Source organism: Ornithodoros turicata, chromosome 5 (genome assembly GCF_037126465.1).
Source record: "Ornithodoros turicata isolate Travis chromosome 5, ASM3712646v1, whole genome shotgun sequence".
NCBI classification, from domain to species: domain Eukaryota; kingdom Metazoa; phylum Arthropoda; class Arachnida; order Ixodida; family Argasidae; genus Ornithodoros; species Ornithodoros turicata.
In genome coordinates, this window is record NC_088205.1 from 20638841 (window position 1) to 20662539 (window position 23699).

A 23699-nucleotide genomic window follows, 5' to 3' on the forward strand; every position below is an offset into this window, starting at 1 on the left:
AACTTCATTGAAGTAATTAGAAAGTGGGTGCTCCTATATCAGTCATGGCCACATCAGGAAGGTACAGAAAGAAGCGGTCCGAAAGGAGAAGTGTTCTGTAGAGCCAGGACACGTTGTATTTCATTTCGACTTTTCAGAGAATTGGACCGTTATCCTGCCCAAGGAAGTTCAGAGCTACCACTGGCACAAAACTCAAGTTTCGATATTCACATGTGTGGCTACTAGGTCAACTTCAACTCGCTGTTATGCTGTTGTGCCCAACGACACCTTGCACAACAGCGCAGCAGCATTGCTTTCTCTTCTCAAGATCGAAGAACATATGGAGGACCACGAACGCCTGCATGGAAGCGCTGTATACATCTCTGATGGGGCAAGGGCGCATTTCAAAAACAGATTTTAGCACTATGAGCTCGGACGCAACACAACTGTAAAGAGGTGGCTTTTCTCAGCTCCAGGTCATTGAAAGAACGCCTGTGACGGAGTCGGAGGTGTTGTCAAATATGGCAAAAGGGCAAGGGTGCAGGCCAGCTGGTACATGGTGAAAAAATTTGGAACCCGAGAAGGGACAGAGGAGGGACGACACGACACGTTCTCAAGAACGTGTCGTGTCGTCCCTCCTCTGTCCCTTCTCGGGTTCCAAATTTTTTTCACCATTTTGTCAAATATGCTGCAACAATTTTCAACTTGTGCTTTCCATCAACGGAAGCAATACGAAATGTGTTTAAGTTCACTACCGCCGTGTCAAGACATTTCAAAAATGTGACTTTATTGCAACTTCCTTCGAAGATGTGAAAACCTGCAGGCAACAAAAAAGAAAATGAGTGGAAGAATGTACGTCCAGTGCTCGGCCTTCGTTCTCATTACGTGTGGGAAAAGGAAAGTGAGGCTCCCAACAGTGCAAAGTTGAAGAAGACTCAAGCAGATATCCCACCTTTGTTCTCATCCTGTGTTTTCCAGAGTTATACAAATTAAAAGTATGTTGCTCTGAGCCATAACCATGTTTTTAACTTGATCTCTCTGAATCGCGTCCGCCCTTGGCGACCGTATAACGCCGACCAGCTGCAGAAGAGTACCGCCTAGGGGTAGCGCGCAGCGCGCGTGCACACTGTCACTTTAAAAAATCGTAGCATCACCGAAAATCAAATACGAATCTCAAATTTTTTCTTTGTGTTAGGAAAGGGTTTCTGCGCAACATATAAAAAAATCGCGGCGACTTTTTGGTGGCCATTTTTTGCTAGCGCCGGCCGAAATACAGCTAAATCGCTATACCGCCTGTGGGATTGTTGCAATCTGCTTCTAGCAGATTAATACTAGAAGAATGAAAACGGTATCAACACATAGGGCATGCAATGACGAAATGAATGGCGTAGGTTTCATTATTCTCCAATAAACGGCGTCAGTACAAAAAGGCTCCGAAAAATGCCGTTTTTCGCGTTTTCTTGCGACTTTGCCATTTTTTTACGAAAAAAGTTTCAGTTACAAATGAGTAGGAAGAAGACAGCGTGTTGTCCATGTAGCAGTGAGCAGGTGAAAAATATTGTGGCTCTTAGAACCGCATACTTCTCAGTTGAGAAGTCCTCAAAGTAGCTCGAAATGACTAGGTCACATTTCGACCGGTTTCTTTCTCCCCCTCTCCCTCGAAAATGGCTGCAGATTGGGGCTTAAATATAGGCGCATTTGTCATCGTTTCCCGTTCCCTGAAGAATATATTTTTTTCACAAAAAATTGGATATGGTCAGGTTCCTCGCTTGTTCGAAATTCGCTGGAATTAGCCAGCTGCTATTACATTACAAGAGTATTCGGTATCTTGATTCGCACGTGGATATCTTGCTTCATACTCGGGTTGCGAACCCAAGCATATTGATTGCGATAAGAAGAATGCCTTTGAAACATCCTTAAACTGGCAGGATAATTCAGGACCCATGACTGTACAGAGAAATATACAGGGTGTTTGCTCTAACGTGTCCAGAAATTTTATTTAAAGCGAGCGAGAAAAGAGAAACGAGCGCTACTTTTCAGGTACTTGACTAAGAAACAGGGGCTACTGGTGAAGCAGTTCCTGTTTGTTACTCAAGTAGCAGAAACTCGCCTTGTCCTGATCGAGGCTTGTCACAGAGCTGTGAACGTGTGACGGAACAAGGAGCTGCCACATGTGGGAACCGTTCCCGCACAACAACCTGTATAGAAATGACGCACATACACAGGAAAAGGAAGATGCTGGGATAGCTGTTTATAAATAGCAGTGTCAACTGTCTTTCTTTAATTGAAGTGGGCGAGGCATACATGCGGCTTTTGCATTGTATGGCGTTATCAACCTCGTGCAACCTTTCAGTGAAACGGAAAAAATTCATGGCCCACGACGTTAAACGAGCGCCTCAGACGATGTTTATCGATCAACTGCTGGAGACTCAACGAATCGTAACTCAAATAAATACTAACGAAGAATGTCTTCCTCACGTTACGTTATTTTTTTTCTTCTTGTTATTGTTATGAAACGAATTAAGACGTACGCCAACCGAGTGTGTTGTCCGCTTTCTCGGGCAATTAGGCAAAAATCACTGGCGAGCGCCTTCTGCAATGGACAACAACTTTCTTCTAGTGTGGGACTGACACGTCCTGATTGTGAGGAAGGAATGGATAAGAAAAAGAAACAGTTTTTCTGTTAGAATGCTTTCGCGTAACACCGAACAAAACAGTTCAATGTTAGGCCCCCCTTTAAATGACGCCTTCTGTTCACCCATGTGGAGGAACGTAAGATAACAACCATGCATGAGCGACGAACACAAGAGGAGATACAAAGATAAATAAAGGATCAGTCCAATGCAAGATCCAACGCGCGGTGTTGAGCTGGACTTAAAAGTTTCGCCAATGAACTGTTCACGGATCCTCTCCCGCAGGCTCCGATTGAAAATAACTGGTTGATGCAGTGAACTGTTGTGCTTTAGGGCGCTTCCAAATGGAATATAGATTCCACGCTTTCCGCGTTGGGCGCAAACAGTTGTGCGTGAAAACGCAGGGGCTTCTTTGGCGTCTTGTATACATGAATGCGATACCTGTGCGTGCCATTTTGAGGGGCGCCTAGAGGTGGCTGTAAAACGGCCTTCCCGGTTTCCATGTCTGGGACCGATTAAAATGGAAGCACTATATAATATGGACAATACACAAGTTACCGCCGTTAGTTTTCATCAGTAAACCACCCCGATGCATTTCTCACACCACTTTTCTGTGGCTCCTCAATTATTAACCCGGTAAGCCACTACCACTTGCTGTTCGACTAATACGTACTGCGAGTATCATAAGCGTTTTTTCCCCATCATAAATGATGATAACCAGCGGCGTAAGCAAGCAATAGTTGCGGCGCCGAGAGGACCATGGAAGCTAGAGAGAGGTTTACTTTCTGCTCGTCGAGGCGACGCCATTTTAATAAGCCGCATCTACAGCTTATGGCCTTATTCCTTACGGGTGCGTTAGAAATGCAAAACTACAGTCGTGTTCAACCATCAAGTTAAACACCATTGCCGGCGCATTATTAATAACTGGACAGCATATAACGTTTCAAACGTAGCGCACGTAAATCCTCGTGTTATACTTATGTGCTCACGAGTGTGGTTTTCAAAAGTTAAATGTCATAACGAAATATAAAGCACGCCAGCTTCTTAGTTTGGATACGACTATACAATGGTCCGCACAAAATAAACGGGAACTGAAATTATAGAAAAAGCGGCCTTGATGATAGAACGTGTTTGTGTTTTCGATGTTGTTTTCGATGAAAATGTTTTCGAGAGGGTTTTCCCGAACACTATGGGGATGTTCTTTCTCTCTTTTTTAAGGAAAGGCTTGAGAACACTTCCAAATTATTTTTTGTGAACGTCAGCAGATTCCATTTCTTTTTAAGTGCATTAGAAAAATGTATCTCGACCCAGCCGAGTAAATACAATTCCAATGAGGCTTTATCTCGCGATTTTGCTCTGAAGAGCAAAAGACGACCTTTCCTTGCTGAACGAAAGTGGCGAAAACACTCTTCAGTCGTCATTTCTAAGATGCAAAGACGGAAGCAATGAAGCCACCAAAAAGTCAATCTAAGGAGTTATCGAATCGGTTGTAGAATAGAAAATGTTTTTAGATACCGTCGCACGAGCCTCATGAAACGTGACTTTATGGGAAAACTAATCAAAACGAGATGTGTGTCTCCACTATATAAGGATTCAAGTTGACCACTCAATTACTAATTAATAGCTCGGGGCTTTACGTCGCGAGACAACTGCGATCATGAGCGTCTCCACAGTGGTCGGGTCTGTCGATTAATTTTGCCATCCTGAGGGTTCTTTAACGTGCACCACATTTAACGTGCCTCGCGGAAGACGGCGTGTCTGAGCAACTTGTACCCTTCCACCAAGTTGCCACCGCCCTCGGCCGGGTTCGAACCCGCGATCTTGGCATCAGCAGGCGGACACGCTACGGACTGAGCCACCAAGGCCGGCTATACACTCTAAGAAAAAAAGGAGTAAAACGGGGAGTAATTGCAGCTTCTACTCCCCTAGTCTGCAATTACTCCCTATTTTAGTCCCCTAACCCGACATTTAATCCCGACATTTACTCCCCGGGAATGGTCTCTTGAATGCAACAGTCTACGTAAATATGTGCCCTTGGTCAATCTGAACGGCATGAGGCTGTATAACTCAGACAACGTAGCAATTTTCCAGCCACACAGAGTAAGAAACACCGAATCTTTCTTCGCAAATTGTGCCCTATGTATGGCGCAAGATTTTATATCACTCGATATATCACGGTTGACGGTTTGCTTCAAAGTATTTTCATGCATGCACACGAATGATGTACTTGGGACTCTTACAACAGCGCGTGAAATGCAGTCTCCCCTCTGTGACATTCATTTACTCCCGAAAGGGACTATTTTTGTGGCAACGCATTTAGTCTCCAAAAGGAGTAAAAGTACCCCTTTTTTTCTTAGAGTGTATAGTTAAACGCTCAAGACGTCGTATGTACAACTAATAATATTATCGAAACGGGGCTGAGAACGAAGAGCAATCCCTAGTCACAGAGTGACATTGCTATTACAAGAGAACATATTTGGGTATACTCAACTAAATCGGCCTTAGACGAGTTCGAACCACGTTGCTACAAATGTTCGCCGCTGCGAAATCGAGATCCGGTGTAGCAAATTTACTCCCCTGTGGGAGCAGCGGTCTCGAAAGGGCGATTGTTTACCTTTCTTTCTTCGCGAGAAAGCCCGTCTTCCGTGCTTACTCCTGGAGTATTAGAGAAAGAGCTTTCTATCGAGAGGTTTGCATTTCCTCACAGAGAAAGGATTTGCAACCCGGGTGACAGAGCGGCAAACAAACAACTTTCACTCTGTGTGTGAAGTGCTTGTACTTCTGTGAACCAGTTTATTTTTACTTTCCCTATTCTTGTCAGCCCATTTACATTTTGCTCCGTGTTAGCACCCCGAAGCAACTGTAGCCATGACGGGAAGTTTAAGATGCGTCTTTTACCGGGGGCCAGAAGACAGCCATCCGCTCCGATAGCATGACGTTGGAGCAAGGAGCCACTCGGTCACTGGTATCGTTAGTCACGTTGTTATCATTTCACAAGCTGTCTCATGTTTGATTACGTGTTACACGGCATCCATCCATCTCAAATACCCGCTTGCCCTTGCTTGTTAGCGACGCGACAGAAATAGAAGTGAGCATTTAAGAAAAGCCCGGATTTTAACTTGAATTTGTTGACAACGACGACGACGCTGTTGAGAGTATTGTGGGCCTCGCAGAGGTTGGCAACGTCACGACTGACGCCCTGGGGGAATGTGTGTCCTGGACCGACTTCTAAGGAAACGACGAATCAATCGCATGCTACATCTATTCGCATCCATTCTACATAGTTCAGTGTCCACGTAGCCAATTGCCAGTGAGCTATGCGCCACTTGTTTGAAGAAGAAAAAACAGAAGAAGTTGCACCCTTCGTGGATGACGGCCACTGCGCGTGTCAAGAAGAACCGACGTCATCCATTCAGAAAGAACTGAAGAACCATACCCAGACGACATGCCAGCGACAGAAAAAAGCAGGGGGGGCTTTGAGCTGTTCTACACAGCTACCTCCTCTGCATGGCTGGGTTCTGTGGCGATGGGCACATGCCTGGGATACTCCTCGCCAGCCATTCCCAGTCTACGCGAAGCCAATGGAACCAGCTCCATAATGCTCAGCGAAAGCGAAGAAAGCTGGTTCGGGTCCATCATGACGCTGGGAGCCCTGATCTGCAGCCCACTGGCCGGAATGTTGGTCGATTGGACGGGTCGAAGATGGGCAATGCTCATCACCTCGGCGGGCTTCCTCGTGGCGTGGCTGTTGATCGGATTCGCCGGCAACCTGGCTCTGCTCTACCTGGGCAGATTCCTGACTGGCTGCTTCACTGGCGTCATATCCCTGGCGGTGCCAGTTTACGTGTCCGAAATCAGCCGCCCCGAAGTGCGTGGTATCCTTGGTGCGGGTATCCAACTGTCCGTCACCCTAGGCATTCTGATGGTGTACATTTCTGGCAAGTACTTCGAGTGGAATGCGCTCGCTTTCATCTGCATTGGACCCCCTGGTGCCATGGCCTTGCTCATGACATTCATGGCGGAGTCCCCTCGGTGGCTTCTGCGGAAGGGCAGGCGTCAAGAAGCTCTGAAAGCCCTGCAGTTCCTCTACAGCAAGGATACGGATTACGAAGCTGAATGCCACCTCATCGAAGAGAACATAAGGATGAGTCCTAAGGAGCGATTTCATATTCGCGAACTTGGCCAACCGTACATATTCAAACCAATTCTGCTCAGTCTGTTTCTCATGTTCTCACAGCAGTACTCCGGGATCAATGCCATCATGTTTTACGCCGTGTCCATCTTCGAAGCGACGGGCGTTAACATTGATCCCAAAAACTGCATGATCATCATTGGCGTAGTGCAAGTAGGCGCTACCTTGGCAGCGACGCTGGTCATGGACTGTGTTGGCCGCCGGTTGTTGCTCCAATGCTCCCTGGGCTTGATTGGTGCCAGCCTTCTGGTACTGGGTGCCTTTCACTGGGAGAAATATACAAAAGGCGACGAAGCCGTCGCCGGCGTCACCTGGTTGCCTTTGTTATGTGTGTCCATATTTATTGTGGGATTTTCCTGTGGCATGGGCCCCGTACCTTGGCTCATGATGGGGGAACTTCTTCCTCTACGAGTGAGGGGATTTGCCACAGGCATCGCCACTTTCTTCAACTGGAGTATGGCGTTCCTCGTCACCAAAGGCTTCAACGACATGAGGCGTATCCTGCACGTTCATGGAACTTACTGGTTCTTTTTCGCCATCATGACGGTCTCCTTCGTAGTGGTCACTTTATTTTTGCCGGAAACCAAAGGAAAGACGCTGGAAGAAATCGAGCTGGCGTTTCGTGGGGACACCGTGGCTCTTCAAGCAGCCGTTGAGCCTCCGTTGGACTCTTTGCACGAAGAGCCAGTCAACCAGCCGGTTGCATGATGCTTACCACTACATGCCACTATTGACTTTTTCTTTTATGAAATTAATAATGTTACCAATAAAACCTGCCTGTTCTGCGCAGTTCATGTAAACAGATGGGAGTGTGAACTAGAACATAACCTCGCACCTAGGAAACCAGAACAGTGACGACGTGGGGATATTTGGTATCATATTGGTGCGATTTTTTGAAGCCACCCTCAAGCTTGTGGCGCTGTCTTGTCCTGGTCACACGCATTGTAATACAATTAAATGGACGTATTTTGATGGACGTTTCTTCATAATCGAAATTATATATTCCAGAAGCACCGGTATCGTTTAGTTGAGTGGCTATTTGCGTCTTTTATCTGCAAGGGGATCGGATAAAACTAGCGCGATCGAAAGGCGCAACAAAACGAAGCTCCCAAACAGAGTTGTTTCCAAAGGGTTCGGCCGTCATTTTTATGGCCAAGCACATGTGACCGTTTCAAGTGACGTGTCGATACGACTGGAGACAATGCTTAATCTCTCAAGTACGATTGCCCTGGAGCCGGTTCGTTCTGCGAGACGTTATATTTATTGAGACAACCGGTAGATGTTGACGCTCTTTACTAGAATTACTTGGTCGTATAACTAGAAGACAACAGCTTAGCTTAGTGTCGCCGTGCATACAGGATATCCAAGTGAGGACGCGAGAACCTCACTCATGAAAACAAAACAATGCAGCGCCCTAAAATGATCTCGTTCCAAAGGAGTTAAATAGACCCCTTGTCAGCGTGTATCCCGTGAAGACTAATGTCACTATTAATAACGTCTCGTTTTTGTATGACAGAGGAGATGTTGCTGAACCGAAAGGAGACGAGAGAATTTAAACCAAGAGCCGAAGTTACTGATGACGAGGACTGTCTTGCGGAGAAAGTTGACCCGACGACATGTTTGGGGCCGACGCTCCACTGTGCGAGCCGTGTGCCAGCCCAGCGTATGGAGGCACCCAGTCAAGAAGCGAGAGGAAGGAGGAACCTCCCAAGCAGCACAACATGTTGGTCCAATATTGAACTAATATTGGTCCAACCTTGTACCAATATTGGGACAACATGTTGTGCTGCTTGTGCTCATTTTGATCGTGCCAGTTTCCCTCAAATGAGAGAAACTTTTCTGGGGAAATTTCATAGCCGCTCTCGCAGCTGCGGCCTGCTAATATTGACACGTTACACTTTCATCTTGTGATCAGATCGCCTTCCTCCTGCAAGTACAGTCCCGTACCTTCCTTTCTAATCAATGATTATGACCGACAACACAATGGAACATTCATCTTGCTCGTCCGATGGTCAGCACACAGTCCCTTGAGCAAGAGGAGGTTCGACATTGGGATGAGTATACATGGTGAACCACAGCATGAGTAGGTGGATTGCCGGTCTTCCCGCTCTCTTTCTTTCACGAGCAGTGTTGCTACTTATTAACCACCTCAAGTCACCAAATTCTTGCAAAAAAGTCGCTGAATCTGAAATAGACGCGTAATTGTGCCAATATTATCGTCGTCCAACAAAACCTTGAGCTTGAGGACACGTAAGAGACGACACAATACGAACGGCTTCGTGTTGCGTCGTCTCTTATGTGTCCTCAAGCGCGAGGTTTTCTTACGCTACACCAGCCCCTCAGTTCTCTCAAGATTATCGACACCTATTTATTTATTGGTTTACCACATTACATGGTGGGACAGCAAAGCTAAAAGTTACCGAAAGTAACTTGACGAAGCTCTACCGCCCTATAGCTTCAGCTAATGGCTGTGATAACAATTTGATCAACGTCGTAGGCGGTGATCATAGCTTTCGTCACTATTTCGCAGAATGCCGTAAGTCATCATCTTTTTTTCAGCGCTAGGCACAAAGGTTGATGTTGCACTGTAATTATGGAGTCAAGAATTCCACACGAGGAATGTGTTACCAATAACTGTTTCGTTGATTGTGTTCGTTTACTCAGGGAACTGCTAATGGGGCCAGGTAAGGTACAGTATAATGACACAAATTCCCAGGAACCAGGATTTATGTAAAGGAAAACCAGCAACCTGTTAAGATCAGTGGGTTTCATCCAGTGCTTCCGCTTGGAGCGTGCAGTAATATCGATAGCATAAGTAGACCGTGTTAGTTAACATGATACATACTTAAGCGGAGAAGACACAACACTTGAACAGTGATTCTACGTTGTTTCAGCGTCTCATGGTGCAGGCCGATCCCGCTCGTCATTGAAATCCCCCAATGAGTTCCGGAAAGTTGCTAAACGAGTCGCAAATCCCGGTATTCGGAAACAAAGCCGTTAAGCACAGCCAAAACCACTAAATTTAGCGACGAAATCGCTAAAATCGCAGCCCTGTTCACATCCAATACGAGCGAATTCACCTGAAGCTCGGCGACAGGTCCCGCTGACAGGTTTCGTACGTTCATATCTCAAGTGAGAATCGGCTCGACGAATGATCGTCTCGTGACACCATCAATTATCAGCTATTTAACGATGACGCAGGAAGAAACACTAGACCGACATCTAAGTTCAATAATTAGCCTCATCGTATGGGCTCATCATATCACATTTCATATCATTATCTCGTATCTCATTGCTCCTGCAGTGAGAAAGGCTCCATCCTCCAGTCTTCAACAGAATATTATCAGGCTAGTTTTCAAAAGTGACCAAGCTTTCGAAATCTTTGGTCGATATCTGTCGATAAAATAATGGAGCCGATATGTAACGATCCATGTACCTTCCAATGATACTCGCTACGGCAATGAAGTTGGGCTAAACATAGACACCGACATTATTGGTTAACTTTGTTTCGTGCACGAATAACAAATATATATTTGCCCTAGTTTTATGCGCCGTCTTTATGGGCCAGTCATTCTTTACATATTATTGTTTACTAATTTAGTATAATCACAAAGCAAACAAACTGCACCGACTTCCCACTCTAACAGTCAATATAATAACGCGCCCACAAACAGTCAAAATAATGGATACATTTGTGAAGGAAAGGAGCAGGCGTCTTTGTACGAAAAACAAGAAATACATAACTCCAATTCTGTTACCTCGTACGCTCTTAGTCATCATGCATCAGTAGGCCGGAGCTTCTTGGCGCGACGCATCCGATTGGCCAGGACGGCGTCACGTGGGAGGGAGGGACGCAACATGGCGGAATGCTCCCACGCGTCGGCCTACAAAAAGAGTGGCCGGCGCGCAGTTGTGGTCTTTCGCCCTGCGACACAAGAAAGTTTCTTGCGCCGAGCACAAGTTTTGTTTTTGGCGCGGCGTTCTTCGGTGTGCGCACAATCCCGTCCCTGAGTTCTCCCCTTCGATTGCTACCGACTGAAAGATTCGCCCAAAGCAGTAAGTACATTGCTTCTCTCATTGCTTCCCTCAACCTCGACGTGGTGGGAATATATTGTGCGTCTTTTCTAATAGTAGGTAGCTCCTAATATTTGCTACAATGTCAGTAACTGAGTTGAACGGGACGAATTTTTGCGTGCGATGTCTACCTTCGAGAAGTGGGTCATGGTTGATATGGCAACCAGTACAGAGTTGGACGGCGTTATTATTCAGGAGCGTAGACGAACGGTAAGGCAGGCTTCTTACTGTTTTAGTACCAACGTAAGTGTTATTATCGTAGAGACGCTATATTTTTACACTTACTAAGATAGGAAGACGTAGATTCATTTGACAAACGCAACACAAAAGTAAAACATGCAGCCCACAGCGTGAAATCTTGTACCTAATAAAGGAAAGATTCGGCTTTATTCTTGTGTTCTATTACAACGGTAGAAAAGTGGCGGTGCATGTAAAAGACATAACTGGGAAACAGCTCCAACGAGAGATGTACTCCGTGGAAGGGTCATAAGACGCGTTTGTAAAGGACGCTTACCTGAGCAAAGTGAAACATCCTGGAATGGGAAAGTGGGAACGCAGGTAGAGGACACTACACGAGCTTCTATGAAAGCGCAAGCGAGATTCTTCCAAATTCAAATTCATTCTAATAACGCTCAACCAATGAAATAGGAAACATATCAATCCATCACCAAATAGACTACCACAGCGAGCTCAGTTAAGATATTTACTTGGTTACGTTTACAACGATTATTCGACAAGACTGGTATTTTCTGTTAGATTAGTTGCGCCATAACTGATGAATACGTGACTTGATCGAGAAATATAACGTAAATTAGCGAAGGTGTACTCACTAACTCAACGAGTACTGATTATTACAAGTTCCTCTCGATTACGCTGACTAATACACCGGACGCAAACCAAAATCGAGATTTGCAGGTTCACACGTATAGCGGATTAATTTTATTCACCTCTTGAGCAAGAAATTGAAGCGTATCAAGGACATCTTTAAAGCTGTGGCCGAGATGTGGTCGTAACTGTAAAGGTGGTTTCTCTGCGCACCGATCACAGCTGAGTCAGAGTAAACTTTACAGGAGATTGTTTTTAGCGGCCTTTTCGCTGTCTCTTCCGTCCGCGGGTGATTCGTTTTCACTTCTTTCCACTTTTTTGCAGTTTCAAGAATATACGAGGGGCAGTTTAAAAGTAACCTTAATGTTTTTTTTTTATTTAGAGAAAACACAAAATTAGATAAAAATAATTCGATCACTTTTCAATATAGTCCCCTTCGCGTTCACTGCACGTTTGCCATCAATTGACTAACGCACGAATTCAGGGAGAAAAGCATTCTTATTACTTTCGGTGGATGGATGGACGTGCGACCAGCTATGCACGGCTGCCGAGCGGTACGTTTCGGCGACAATGAAAGGCGCTGCAGTTTTCTGGCTCGCTTCGTCTCTACCTGAAAATAACGGGTCCAGCACTTGTCACTAGACTGTCGGCCTCACTGACGTCCACGCGACGTTGTTTTTTGTTCGGCGTGTCGAGCTGCCTTGGTACCCATCTGGCGAAGACTTTGCGGTAGTGCAGCTCGTCGTGAACGTTCTGGTGGGCCTAGCTATGACTAACCATAAATTCTTGAACAAGTTCGTAAATAGCCACCCGTCGGTTCCCGCCGGTTTTCGCGCACGATGGCCTCTATACTGCGGCGATAACTTCTGCTGCATCAAGTCGTCCGGAGCGACGTGCAGCAGTCAAAGTTCAGAACCCATACTTAAACGTTCTGCAATATCCATAAATCTGCTGGAGCGAAATACAGGCTGCGTTCCAGAACTCACCCGGGTCGACCCGAGAGTAGGGCGTAGCTACTCTTCGCGTTCCAAAACCTACTCGATGACGTCGCGACCCCCGTTCCAAAGGCGGGTTGCCTACTCGAGGTCGACTCGCTGTACCCCCTATCAGACGGGAGTAGGTACGGGTAGTGACGTCAGAGCTGTCGTCTGCATTGAAATCTACGGTCGTCTGCTTTTGCTGCTGCTTGTCTCGACAGCATCACAAAGGATGCAGGAAAGTTCCAGGGCCGATTTTGCGACCTGATGTTTTCTTCAGTGCAACATGCACGGAACCATACATATAACACACATCAGATCGTCGCATGTGAGGGTCGAAACCTGTTTCTATGCATTTTAGAGCTAGCTGCGGACGAGAACAGCGCTACCCTTTCTCGGAACGTGCGGTAAATACCCCTAATTCGTGGCGTGAATGCTTTACGAACCCACGCAGGTGACCAAAGTCAACAGCGTCACACTAAGGCGAAGCAGCCGACAGCGGTTCTTATGTCGCGGGGCCCAAATGTCAATGTCGTCTGCTGTCGCCATGTTGAGAATCGTACTCGCGCCCGTTCCACAACCTACCCGAGGGTTACCCTACCCCCATGGTCACGTGGTACAACTCTGTCACGTGACCAACTCCTACTCGAGGGTTAGTTGTGGAACGCACCCACAGTGTCGTCATCTTCCAATAAATGTTGTTTTTTTTTGGGGGGGGGGGGATATGTGTATTAAGAAAAAAAAAAAAAAAGAAAATGTTTTCAGGCTTTTCTCAGGTGCAAACCTCCAAGGGGACGGACAAAATTTTGTGACGTCACACTTTGCTTCCACGTGCTCTTCCGTCTAGTGTGACGTTTGAACATATTTAAAGATCCGCCGCGTACTACGCAATCTCACTTTTTCTTTGTCGCCATGTTAAGGGTACTTTTTGACTGCCCCTCTTACCTTAACGGAAACTACACCCTAAGAAAAGAGGTAGGCGCCACGACACGCTTTTGGGGTGTAGTCGATAGTCCCGTACGTGACGCCCAATAAGCGTCAAAGAACACCCCAGAACGAAGGGCACTCTTGTACACCCTCCATGAGGGAGTGCTAGTACACCTCCGTTTACCGGAGAATGTTCTTGTACACCCTCCCTGAGGAAGTGCTAGTACACCCCTGTTTCCCGGAGGCTGTTCTTGTACACCTTCATTCAGAGAGTGGCAGTACACCCCGTCTTACTGAAGGGTGTCTTTGTACACCATCCCCGAGGGAGTACTAGTACATCCCTTTTACTGAAGGGTGTTAGTACGCACCCCCAACCCTCCACAGGAGTGGTGGTTCACTACACCCATCAAAATTCAATCTACGTTGTGTAAACGAAACAGTACTTCATGCAAGTGAGTGTTTTCTGATACATGCAAAAAACGCAACAAGAAGCCACAACAAATGCAATGCTCATTGCAAAGAGTTTACTGCATATATTTGTACATTTGGTGGAATGTAGGACTGGAATACCGGAAGCTTTACGAAACAAAGAACTAAAACTGTTCTTTAATGTAATGTGTGGGTTGTGAGCAAATTATTGATTCGGAGTACGACAGTGGGGAGCATGAAAGTTTACCCTTATCGTCACGCCATACTCACCAATTGCTTGACACAGGTGAAATATTTTTGTGGTCACCTGTAGAGCATAAGGGTACATTTTGATCATGGTAAATTTCGCTCGACTATGGCAGTGCAGAGTTACAACGCAATATGTGCGAAGTCCATGGGCTAAATAATCACGTGGCAGCACTCCCATTAACAGATGATAGCCGATCAAACGCAGCACTCCAGGTGGCGATAGCTAGTCTACGGCTTCTGCTTTTGCCAAAGGCAAAAGAAAGACGTTTATTATACAAAATGATAACAAATAACATAATTATCAATCAAGATGCTATTGGATGCGCGCTCTTTGATACAGATACATCTCGTGAGCAACACCTCATCTGCTGTTATCAACGCTGCTACTTTGGTTTTTCTGCCATGAGACTTTGTGCGTTCTGCATTGTAACTCTGCATTGCGATGCTCGACTGGTTTGAAACTTAACACAATCAAAATAGAATAGGCCTTGCACAGGTGCACGCAAGTTCTCCATCTGCATCAAATAATTCGTGGGTATAGCATGCCGATAAGGGCCAAGTGTGCTATAGGTAGCTACGCCGTATGTCAGTGACCTTTAAAGGGACAGTCCGAGAAAACCGGAAGTTGATTTTTTCCAACTGCCACGGATGCTTACATGCTGGGTGGAAAGTGTCAGCTCACAAAATGGCGTGGTTTTCGAGATATCGAATAAAAAATACTCCTCTGAAGACATCCGGTTTCGTTTTTCTCCCTCGCATACTCCTCTATCCCCAAGGATCCTCTATGTACGTCAGCCGTCACGAGGGAATGACGTCCCCAATGGACAAAGTGGAGCGGAGGACTGTGCCGTTGCTGGGAACGCAGAGAGGTGTTTTTGTCCATGAGTGTACTGAACAGAAGGCTGCGTCGTGATACCTGTGTTTACATTGACGCTGCTCTGCATTTTAGTCTACATAACGCGTGATTGCTACTCAAAAACATCATAATGGACAAATGCTAGCACGCGACAATCAACTATCGCGCAAACAGGCATGCGCAGGTCACGTGCGGCATTGCTCTTATGCACGTCACGCGAGAGCTCGCTGCGGCCTTTACTCAGGACCAACTGCGGCATAGAAAAAAGTCGATTATAAATCGTGCGATACGATTTCTTCTGAAATATTTCGCACAGTTGTTGTGAGGAGTATTAGAAATCATAAGGCGGTGTTTCCCAGACCTATGTTTTCGACCGGACTGTCACTTTAATGTGCACGGAGTCCAGTTACCAGCAGTAGATGAATACAAGTTAGTGGCGTACGCTACACGCCCATCATTCTCTCTAACGTGGTAAGCGTATTTTACGGGGGATGTATGCTGAACGTTGAATACCCAATTAAAAATGGAAATTAATGGAATGGAAATTAACGAAGAAACTGCAGAAGTGACGTCTGGTACCTCAATTGTGGATCCCCGTGCTGTTACACTGACGCTTTGGCTTGTATGAGGGTCTTCTCCAGTGTATACTGCTGCTGGATATGGTTGTGCTTGGCCTAAGTCCTGAAATAGGAAACAACAAGACCTACATTATCGGCACGTAGAAAACTATATCACAGAGAAATTGGATTGCTTTCTGACACATTCTTCTACAGTTCCATAGTGCTGTCCTCGGTGGTTGAACAGCATTTAAACAAATCAAGGACTGTCTCGTGTTCAAAAAGCAGTACTGCAAAAGGGGGCTAGATGGGATCTGTGTGTTGTTGCTTACGTGCGGGACGGATCTTAGCTTGTTGGGTGCCCGCTGTTGTCGGATCTTTAACAGTGGCACACATTTTACTGTTAGGTCGACAAGCCAGTGCTGCTCAACGATGTTATAGTTTATTAATTGTCAGTTAATTATGGGATTCTTTGTCATACAGCTGGGATGAGTACAGATCCTTGAACCACGTCATGACTGTGTGCTGCGATGCTCAGTAACTTCACTCTTAAAAATGAACTTCACCGCATAGCACGCTCTTAGCCAACCATTATCTCGAATGATATCGCTATGTGCCCTGATTTGTTCAAAGCGGTAGGCGTACGCCTTTTCTGTGACACTTATGCGGTTCATAATTGTCACAAAAATGGCGTACGCCTCCCGTTTTCAACAAATCAGGGCAGATAACGATATCATTCGAGATAATGGTTGGCTAGGAGCGTGCTATGAGGTGAAGTTCATTTTTAAGAGTGTTGAAAACTCGCATGGAGGAAGCATAGCCATTAGAAATATATGCAGACACATGTGTTTTTCAACTGTATTTCATAATTAGTAAGCGCGATATGCCAATGTGGAGCACGTTTGTAGCACACCACACTTTTGGTAAGCCACTGCGAAACAATGAAAAGAAAAAGAACAGAAGGAAATAGAAAACCTGATGAGATAATGCAGAGGACGCAGAGGAGCAAGCAGTATGTGCTTCAATTTAAATTAGGGAGCTGTCTACACTGCAACACAAGCTCACTTGTAACGTCCTTTTTGTCTCAAAATTTCAATCAGTAACTTGGGCTCTTTAGTTTTTCTGATACTGTTACTGTTGTCCAGTTTCAAATTACGAGTAACTTCCCTCGCCATTATTTTCTTAGCGAAAATGAATAGAAGTACTGTTGGGGACGCGGTTAGCTAAAATCACCTTTCAGTACTTCGCCATCCCATATTACCTCTGTTGCGCTTGAAAGTGTTGTACCGATACTGTATTTGAAGGTGGACCATGTGCTGCGCGTGTTTATTACTCAAAAGAAATAGTCTTGCACCACCTGGAGATTTGAGATAAGATAAACCACGGAGTGCTGATTTTAGACAACCATGTCCCCCACAGTACATACTCTTTTGGAGACGTTTCGTAATATAGCTAGTATAGAAACAAATACGACAAACGAAGCATATAAATAACAACCGGGGTTGGACAGAACTGTTTTGAAACATCATCAATCTATTCTGACTTCAGTAATTGTAATAGGGCCGAAATTGGGAAAATCTGTAGCAGCAGAAACGCATGGGACGCAAATGCGAAAGCACACCGCACACACAGTTTTCTGGTCGACACTGGTGAAATGCTACTTCACGATGAACAGTTAATGTAAATACCACATTATGACACATGAAGTGTAGTACATGCCTAATGAGGCTGTCGGTTACGAGATCGACAAAAACGCAATTGCCTGTGCGCTTCGAAGACATAGCCACGTTTCCGTTCTCCGCGAATGATTATTTTCTTTCTGGCCATTCCGGTGTCACAAGGCAGACGACTTCCATTATTGCGATATGGTAAGTATATGGAAGCAAATAACATTGTTCATGCACTCTGCTGAACGCTAACACAGCTACCTTATCTGTGCGCTGCCGCGGCCAGTATCACACGAACGCTGTCAACCCCTGATGCTGCCACCCAGATTTACCTTGACTGAAACACGCATGACCTGCAACACTCACTCACGATAAGCTTTGTATGCGATTGAACGCGCAGTGTGAAAATAAACTTTCAAGCTTACCTGGCCGTTTACAAGGATAGTGAAGTTTGAACGCTGGACAATCTGAAGCCGTCAGCCATTTGCACTCAAATGTCACGCACGTCCCAAACTGCGTAATTGCCTTTTGCGCGTACCCACGTACTCCGCATGTTCTGCGCATGTCCACGTACTGCGCTTACGGGTGTAGCTGACAGGACATACACCCCATACTCATAAATTTTTCGAAAGGAAAAAACAGGTTCTACAGCGGTGTTCTCTGACACCACCGGGAGTACAGAGCAAGCGTGGGGTGTAAGTGGTGCTCTTTGCATCCAGAAAACACTTTTCTTAGAGTGTATTTTGGGTACTCGTTGGGCGAATATCTTGCAAGTTATCCATACCACGACATGAAACGCGACCTCCTTCCAGTAAATTCTTCCAGTAAATTCCGTTGGAAAGCGATCATGTCTCAAAGTCTCAAACACGGTTCACTACATCACTTTTCAACGAAGCAAACAAAAAGCTCAACCGTGTGCGATCCTAAATAGGGATGAAACCAATTTCAATAATTTCTATAACCGCCAGGCTCTCTTAGTAATTTCCGTAACACCTAAGATGGAATTGGTGTAGGTTTTACGTAAGATGGGGCTCCTCCGCTCTATCATGAAGTACGTATTGCAATTGAACGTATATAATAGGCTCTCATAATCGTAATATATTCTACGATCAATATCATAAAAGATTCTGACAAAGCGTTTCTCAATTTTTTTTTCACTGTTATTCCTCGAAATGATATTCCAAGACACGGAAGCAACCAAACGAAACTCTCCCTTTCAATAATATGCCCAAAGGATGTTAGCCATCTAAACAGTAGATTTTAACGTATCTTTAGTCCGGCTTTTGTAATGCCAACGAGGGTACGAGGACTGATCTATTTGTATTCAAAGCCTCCAATTATCTTTGGCCGGCGGGTGTTTCACTTTTCTTACAATAGGGGCGTTTAAATTGCCCTATGAGTGTGGAAACAAGTCCGTTTTACACCTGTTTCATCTGGGCTACGTCCGGACATTTGGCTTTCGAGAATACCGCATAATTTTCTCTTTCAGGAAACCTTGAGTTGAGTTTAGGCTTTTTCGCTAATTTTGAAGTCGAATCACCGACCTCGTGAGACTGACGGCAGGTTCCCAACCAATGTTACAAGCAAAACATAGAAGGCTTAACGTGGCTACTTTGTACTTTAACGATGCCAGACCGAGAGAGAGAGAGAGATACATGATGACGATGATATGGGGATGACTTCCACTCATTGAGCAGAATGCTACCCCATCGCTATGGGGGGAAAATGAGAGGATGGTGGTGAGGATGATGCTGACGACGCTGACGGGGTCTTAGAGGGAGTCGATCAGGCCGGTAGTTTCAACGAATTTGATAAAGGGTCGCAAGACGGACATCTTCTTTCATTTGTCCCATGGTCACGAAATGAGCCTGAGGTCAAGGGGTCGGCTGTCAATCCGCGTAAAGGCGTTTGCCAACAAGTGATGCTCCCTCCTGTAAGTGTCACATGCGATGATCACATGGTCCGCGGTCGCTGGCACACCGCACTCCGGGCACAGGTGGCTACTGGCACACCCTATCTTTAACGGCAGTACGGCGTAAAGGCAACATTCAGCCGTAAGCGGTGTAGGAGGGACTTAATGACGCGCGGTAAAGATGACGGGAAGCAGCACGAGAATGTTAGGTTCACCATTCCCAGTATCGTACTGACAAGGACATCTCGGCGCCATTTCTTGATGGATAAGGAGGCAGCCAAGTCACGAAGAAGGGACCGTCTGTCCCCCCTTTGGGAGTACAATCGGGACGCACTTGCGCTGGTGGTGAGCGTCCGCTGCCGCAGCGTCCGCAACGTGGTTGCCAGAGATTCCGCAATGACCATTGACCGCAATGGCCGCAACCATTCCGAATGACCGCAATCCATTGAAAAGCGATGGTGTGGTCGTGGGCAGTTATGGACTTCAGTAGGCGTAGAATATTTATCACAAGTGTGGCCAGTGAGCCGCGGAGACCTACGGTTTTCAGGCATCGAAGAGCTGACTTGGAGTCCGTATACAGACTACCCATCGCCGTGGGTCGCAGTTGGCCGCATATTGTAAAAACAGAAGGATTCCGTACAGCTCGGCTGAGGTCGAAGAGGTGCGATGGGACAACCGGCAGCCCCGGGTGAGCGGTATCGAGGGTATCACAAAAGATGAGGATGACGAAGTTTCGTTGGGGAGCCATCCGTGAAGACAGTGCAGAACCCGTCATATGCGGTGCCGATGAAATCCATAGTCAGTTGCTGTAGTACAGGCGGAATAAAGAGTATACCGTGAATCTGACGGTGCGTGCTTCTCATCATATGCCAAGCAACACAACAGGAAGTGTCCACGGGGCCGTGATATGAGCCGCGGGGCTGATCACGAATTTCGGAAGACGTGATTTGAATGACATTATACATCCGTGGATCGGCGTGCTTCGCCTTAACCGAAGTTTCCGGATGAGCGGGTGGTGGCGATGGTGTGCAATCAGGCGGAGATACTGGCGTACAGTTTCTGTGTTTCGGAGAACTTCAAAAGGGATGCACGGGCTTCCGCAACCACTAACCTTGTCTCGGCCCCGCGGGGGACGCCGAGGCACACCCGTAGGCTCCGTGCCAGCATAGCGCGGATTCTCTGTGCTAAGGTGCTGGGGAGATCGTGAAGCACAGGAAGACTGTAGGCGACTGTGGCCCGGATCAAGGCGTTATGCAGCATCAGGAGGTCCTTTTCATCGCGTCCGCGCCTCATTCCAGCGAAGTGACGGATGACAGCGGTCCAGCGCTTAAATTTCTTCTCCGTGCCATCGATGTGACGTTTCCAAGAAAGGCTAGTGGTTAGAGTCACGCTGAGTAATTTGTGATGCTGGACATTTATAAGTGGCCTGTCCCCAATGTGCAGACGGCATTGCTGCATGGGTTTGCGGGAGTAGGCGAGCGTCGCACTTTTCTCCGCGGATATTTCCATCCCTGCTCGGGGCAGGTAAATGTGAATGTCGTCCAGTGTAGCCTGGAGGCGTTGTCGAATGGCAGGGCGAGATGTACCAGTGGACCAGACGCATATGTCGTCGGCGTAATGGGACAAATTGACCTTACTTCGAATGCAACCCTTAATGCCCGCTATTACAACATTAAATAAGAGCGGGCTCAGGACGAATACCCTGAGGGACCGGGAACAAATCGGTGTCGCCTTGTGTTGTGCGGGCGAAGACGGAACATTTTTGGAGAAAGTCCTTAAGCCAACGGAGAGTACGACACGAGAGGCCGGCTTGGTACATATTATGCAAGATGGATGATATGTACTGACTGACTGTTAGTGATGATGTGACTGATAGTGTCATACGTCCTTTTGGCATCAAGAAAAACGGCGACGGAAATCTTCCTGCGCTGTTTACCAACTTGCACAGCTGTGACGAGGTCAACGACAGGGTCCATTGAGTTACGGTAACGGCGAACGGCCGCTCTGCTCCTGGGGAAACAATCCATGGCCCTCAAGCCACCAGTCTAGTCTCCGCAGGACCATTCGTTCCAGGACTTTGCCCAAACAACTGGTGAGGGTAACCGGGCGAAATGAAGACAGCTGAGACGGGTGCTTTCCTGGTTTCAACAGCGGCACCACGTGGTCTACTTTCCACTCCAAAGGTACCTGTCCGCTTCTCCACGAATGGTTGTACATGACTAACACAGCCTTGAGGGACAGAGTGTCCAGGTTCCTAATAGCAGCGTGGGTGATACCGTCCGGGCTAGGAGATGACTATCTACTCGAAGATGATATCGCCGTGAGTAATTCCTCCATGGTGAAATCCATGTCGAGAAAGGGTATTGACGGCATGGTCGCATGTTCGAGGGTAGACGTCAAGCAATCTGTGCCGGCCCGGTACTCAGCGCAACGACATACGTCCGCAGCTTTCGTAATCAGATGACAAAATTCCGAGGCAACCAGCTTCTCTGAAGAGGATGTGAATAATGCCTAGGCCCCTAAAGAATTCCTAACTGGATGAATTTCCTTCAGGCTACGTGCAAGCGGGATACGGGCAGGGCTCGCAAATGGGGACAGTGTCATGAAAATTGGCGCCAACGCTGACGGTCAATGTCCCGGAGTGCCTTCTGTACCTGTTTGTTTGCGCGTCTTGCTTCCTGGATGTCATGAATGTCGCTAGTCCGCCTAGCTCTACGCTCTGCCCGTTGCCGGAGAGCTCGGAGCTGTTCCACACGGGGGTTAGTGCCTAGGCGACCAGGGATCAAGCGGACTGACTTGGTAGAGAGCGCCAAAGAGCGAACAATCAGCTTTCCGACGTCGTTTACCGAACGTAAAGATTCAGTGTGTTCCGCACAGGGTGTCCGGAAAGCGTGACAGTCTGTTATCTTCACCATTCTGCAGCCAGATGCCGGGGGATAACGGTTATATGTTATGTAAATGGGGATATGATCGCTGCCTCTTAGAATCTAGGACGGTGTACCAGTGTAAGTCCCGACAAATATCTTTAGAGCAAAGAGAGACATCCAGGACGTCAGTATAGAGAACGATCTACCGATGAATGTTGGGGAGCCGTCGTTAAGTAGATGAAGGTCAAATCTCTCAATGATATCCAGCCAGATCTTCTCTATGCGATCGGTCTTCGGGCGGCTCCATGCAGGGTGATGCGCGTTTATGTCACCAACCACCAGAAAATGCGGATCTAAGTCGTCCAAGATGGTCATCAGATCAGTCTTCGAAAGCGGGACCGATGGTGGTATGTAGAGGCCAACAACGGTAAGAGTGATCTTGCCGAGACGAACCTTACACTTTACGCAGTCAAAAGGCAGACACTGTGACATTGGCACAACTGTAGACACGACCACCGACCGACCGACCAGACCGACTTTTAACTTGAGCACCTAAGAAATAGAACTTAATTTTTATCCCCGCGTTCAACCAAAGCAGCGGTTTACTTACACTATACTTACTTACTTATGCACAGCGTGATTGTTCGCACCTAATTTTGTTCATGGCAGTTTCAATAACACGATAAAGTTGCACGATATAGGTTTTATGACATAGTTGTATAAAGGTGGATTCCCACCACTTTACAGCAATACATTATTACTTTATACACAAGGATTGCAACGTGAACGGGTTGCAACACACAAATGTTCTCCAACATAATACGTTTGGACGAGGCACTGGGGCTGTCGTTCGATCGATAAATTAGTATCGGTACAACTTTACATTAACTCAACTCGGAAGGTGTATGTCCAGAGGCATGTCGCAAACGCGTAGTTCCAAATAAAGTGGTCTCGTGTAATTACGCTCTTTCGGAGATATTTCGTTACTGCGGCGGATTTTCAAACACACCACGTTTGCTACCTACTAATGAAACAACGATGACATGATTTACACCACAGTTGCCTAGAATTACGTCGTAGGAACCCTCTTAGTGGTGTCCAACTTTGATCATGGGCGTTGCGCTGGGCAGACTTAAAACGGCCAAAACAGCTTGCCGCGATAACGACGGATCCATTCATCCACTTTGCTTTGGGGTTGAGTGCCTTTCACAAAACAGGTGTGGAAATATAATTGCTATTTGCTAATTTATATCTGAGGTGAAACGGTAATCATCCCTAAATTTTTTTTTCCTTTTCATTTTTGTTTACATTTTCCTTTTCGGTTAACAAGAACAACAATAGATGCTGACGGTGACATGGGGTGTTTTCAGTCAACATATATGCAACGCACGTATGGGAAAATGCGTGTGTACAACTACGCTTTGTGCTGTACAATATGTTGCACGCTCGTACAGCAACAGTAAGATCTGTCAGAACTTTTCAGATTAATATACGGCGCAAATTGGTCCAGTGCTTTAGTATTTCTTCCAAATTGGGGAAAAAAAGATATATTTAA

At 46.4% G+C, this 23699-nt stretch overlaps 2 protein-coding genes across 2 annotated transcripts in view; both read left to right on the forward strand.

Moving 5' to 3' along the window:
- Positions 1–5972: 5972 nt before the first annotated feature.
- LOC135395371 (solute carrier family 2, facilitated glucose transporter member 8-like) lies at positions 5973–7658 on the forward strand. The gene has a single exon (XM_064626609.1). It carries the CDS (start codon positions 6058–6060, stop codon positions 7510–7512), a length of 1455 nt encoding a protein of 484 aa, XP_064482679.1. The 5' UTR covers positions 5973–6057; the 3' UTR covers positions 7513–7658.
- A 3070-nt stretch (positions 7659–10728) lies between these two features.
- The window catches only part of LOC135395372 (uncharacterized), a 107469-nt gene continuing 94498 nt past the window's right edge, over positions 10729–23699 (forward strand). The window contains exon 1 of the mRNA XM_064626610.1: positions 10729–10860. The gene's annotated coding sequence lies outside the window, so the exon portion shown is untranslated. The remainder of the gene's footprint in view (positions 10861–23699) is intronic.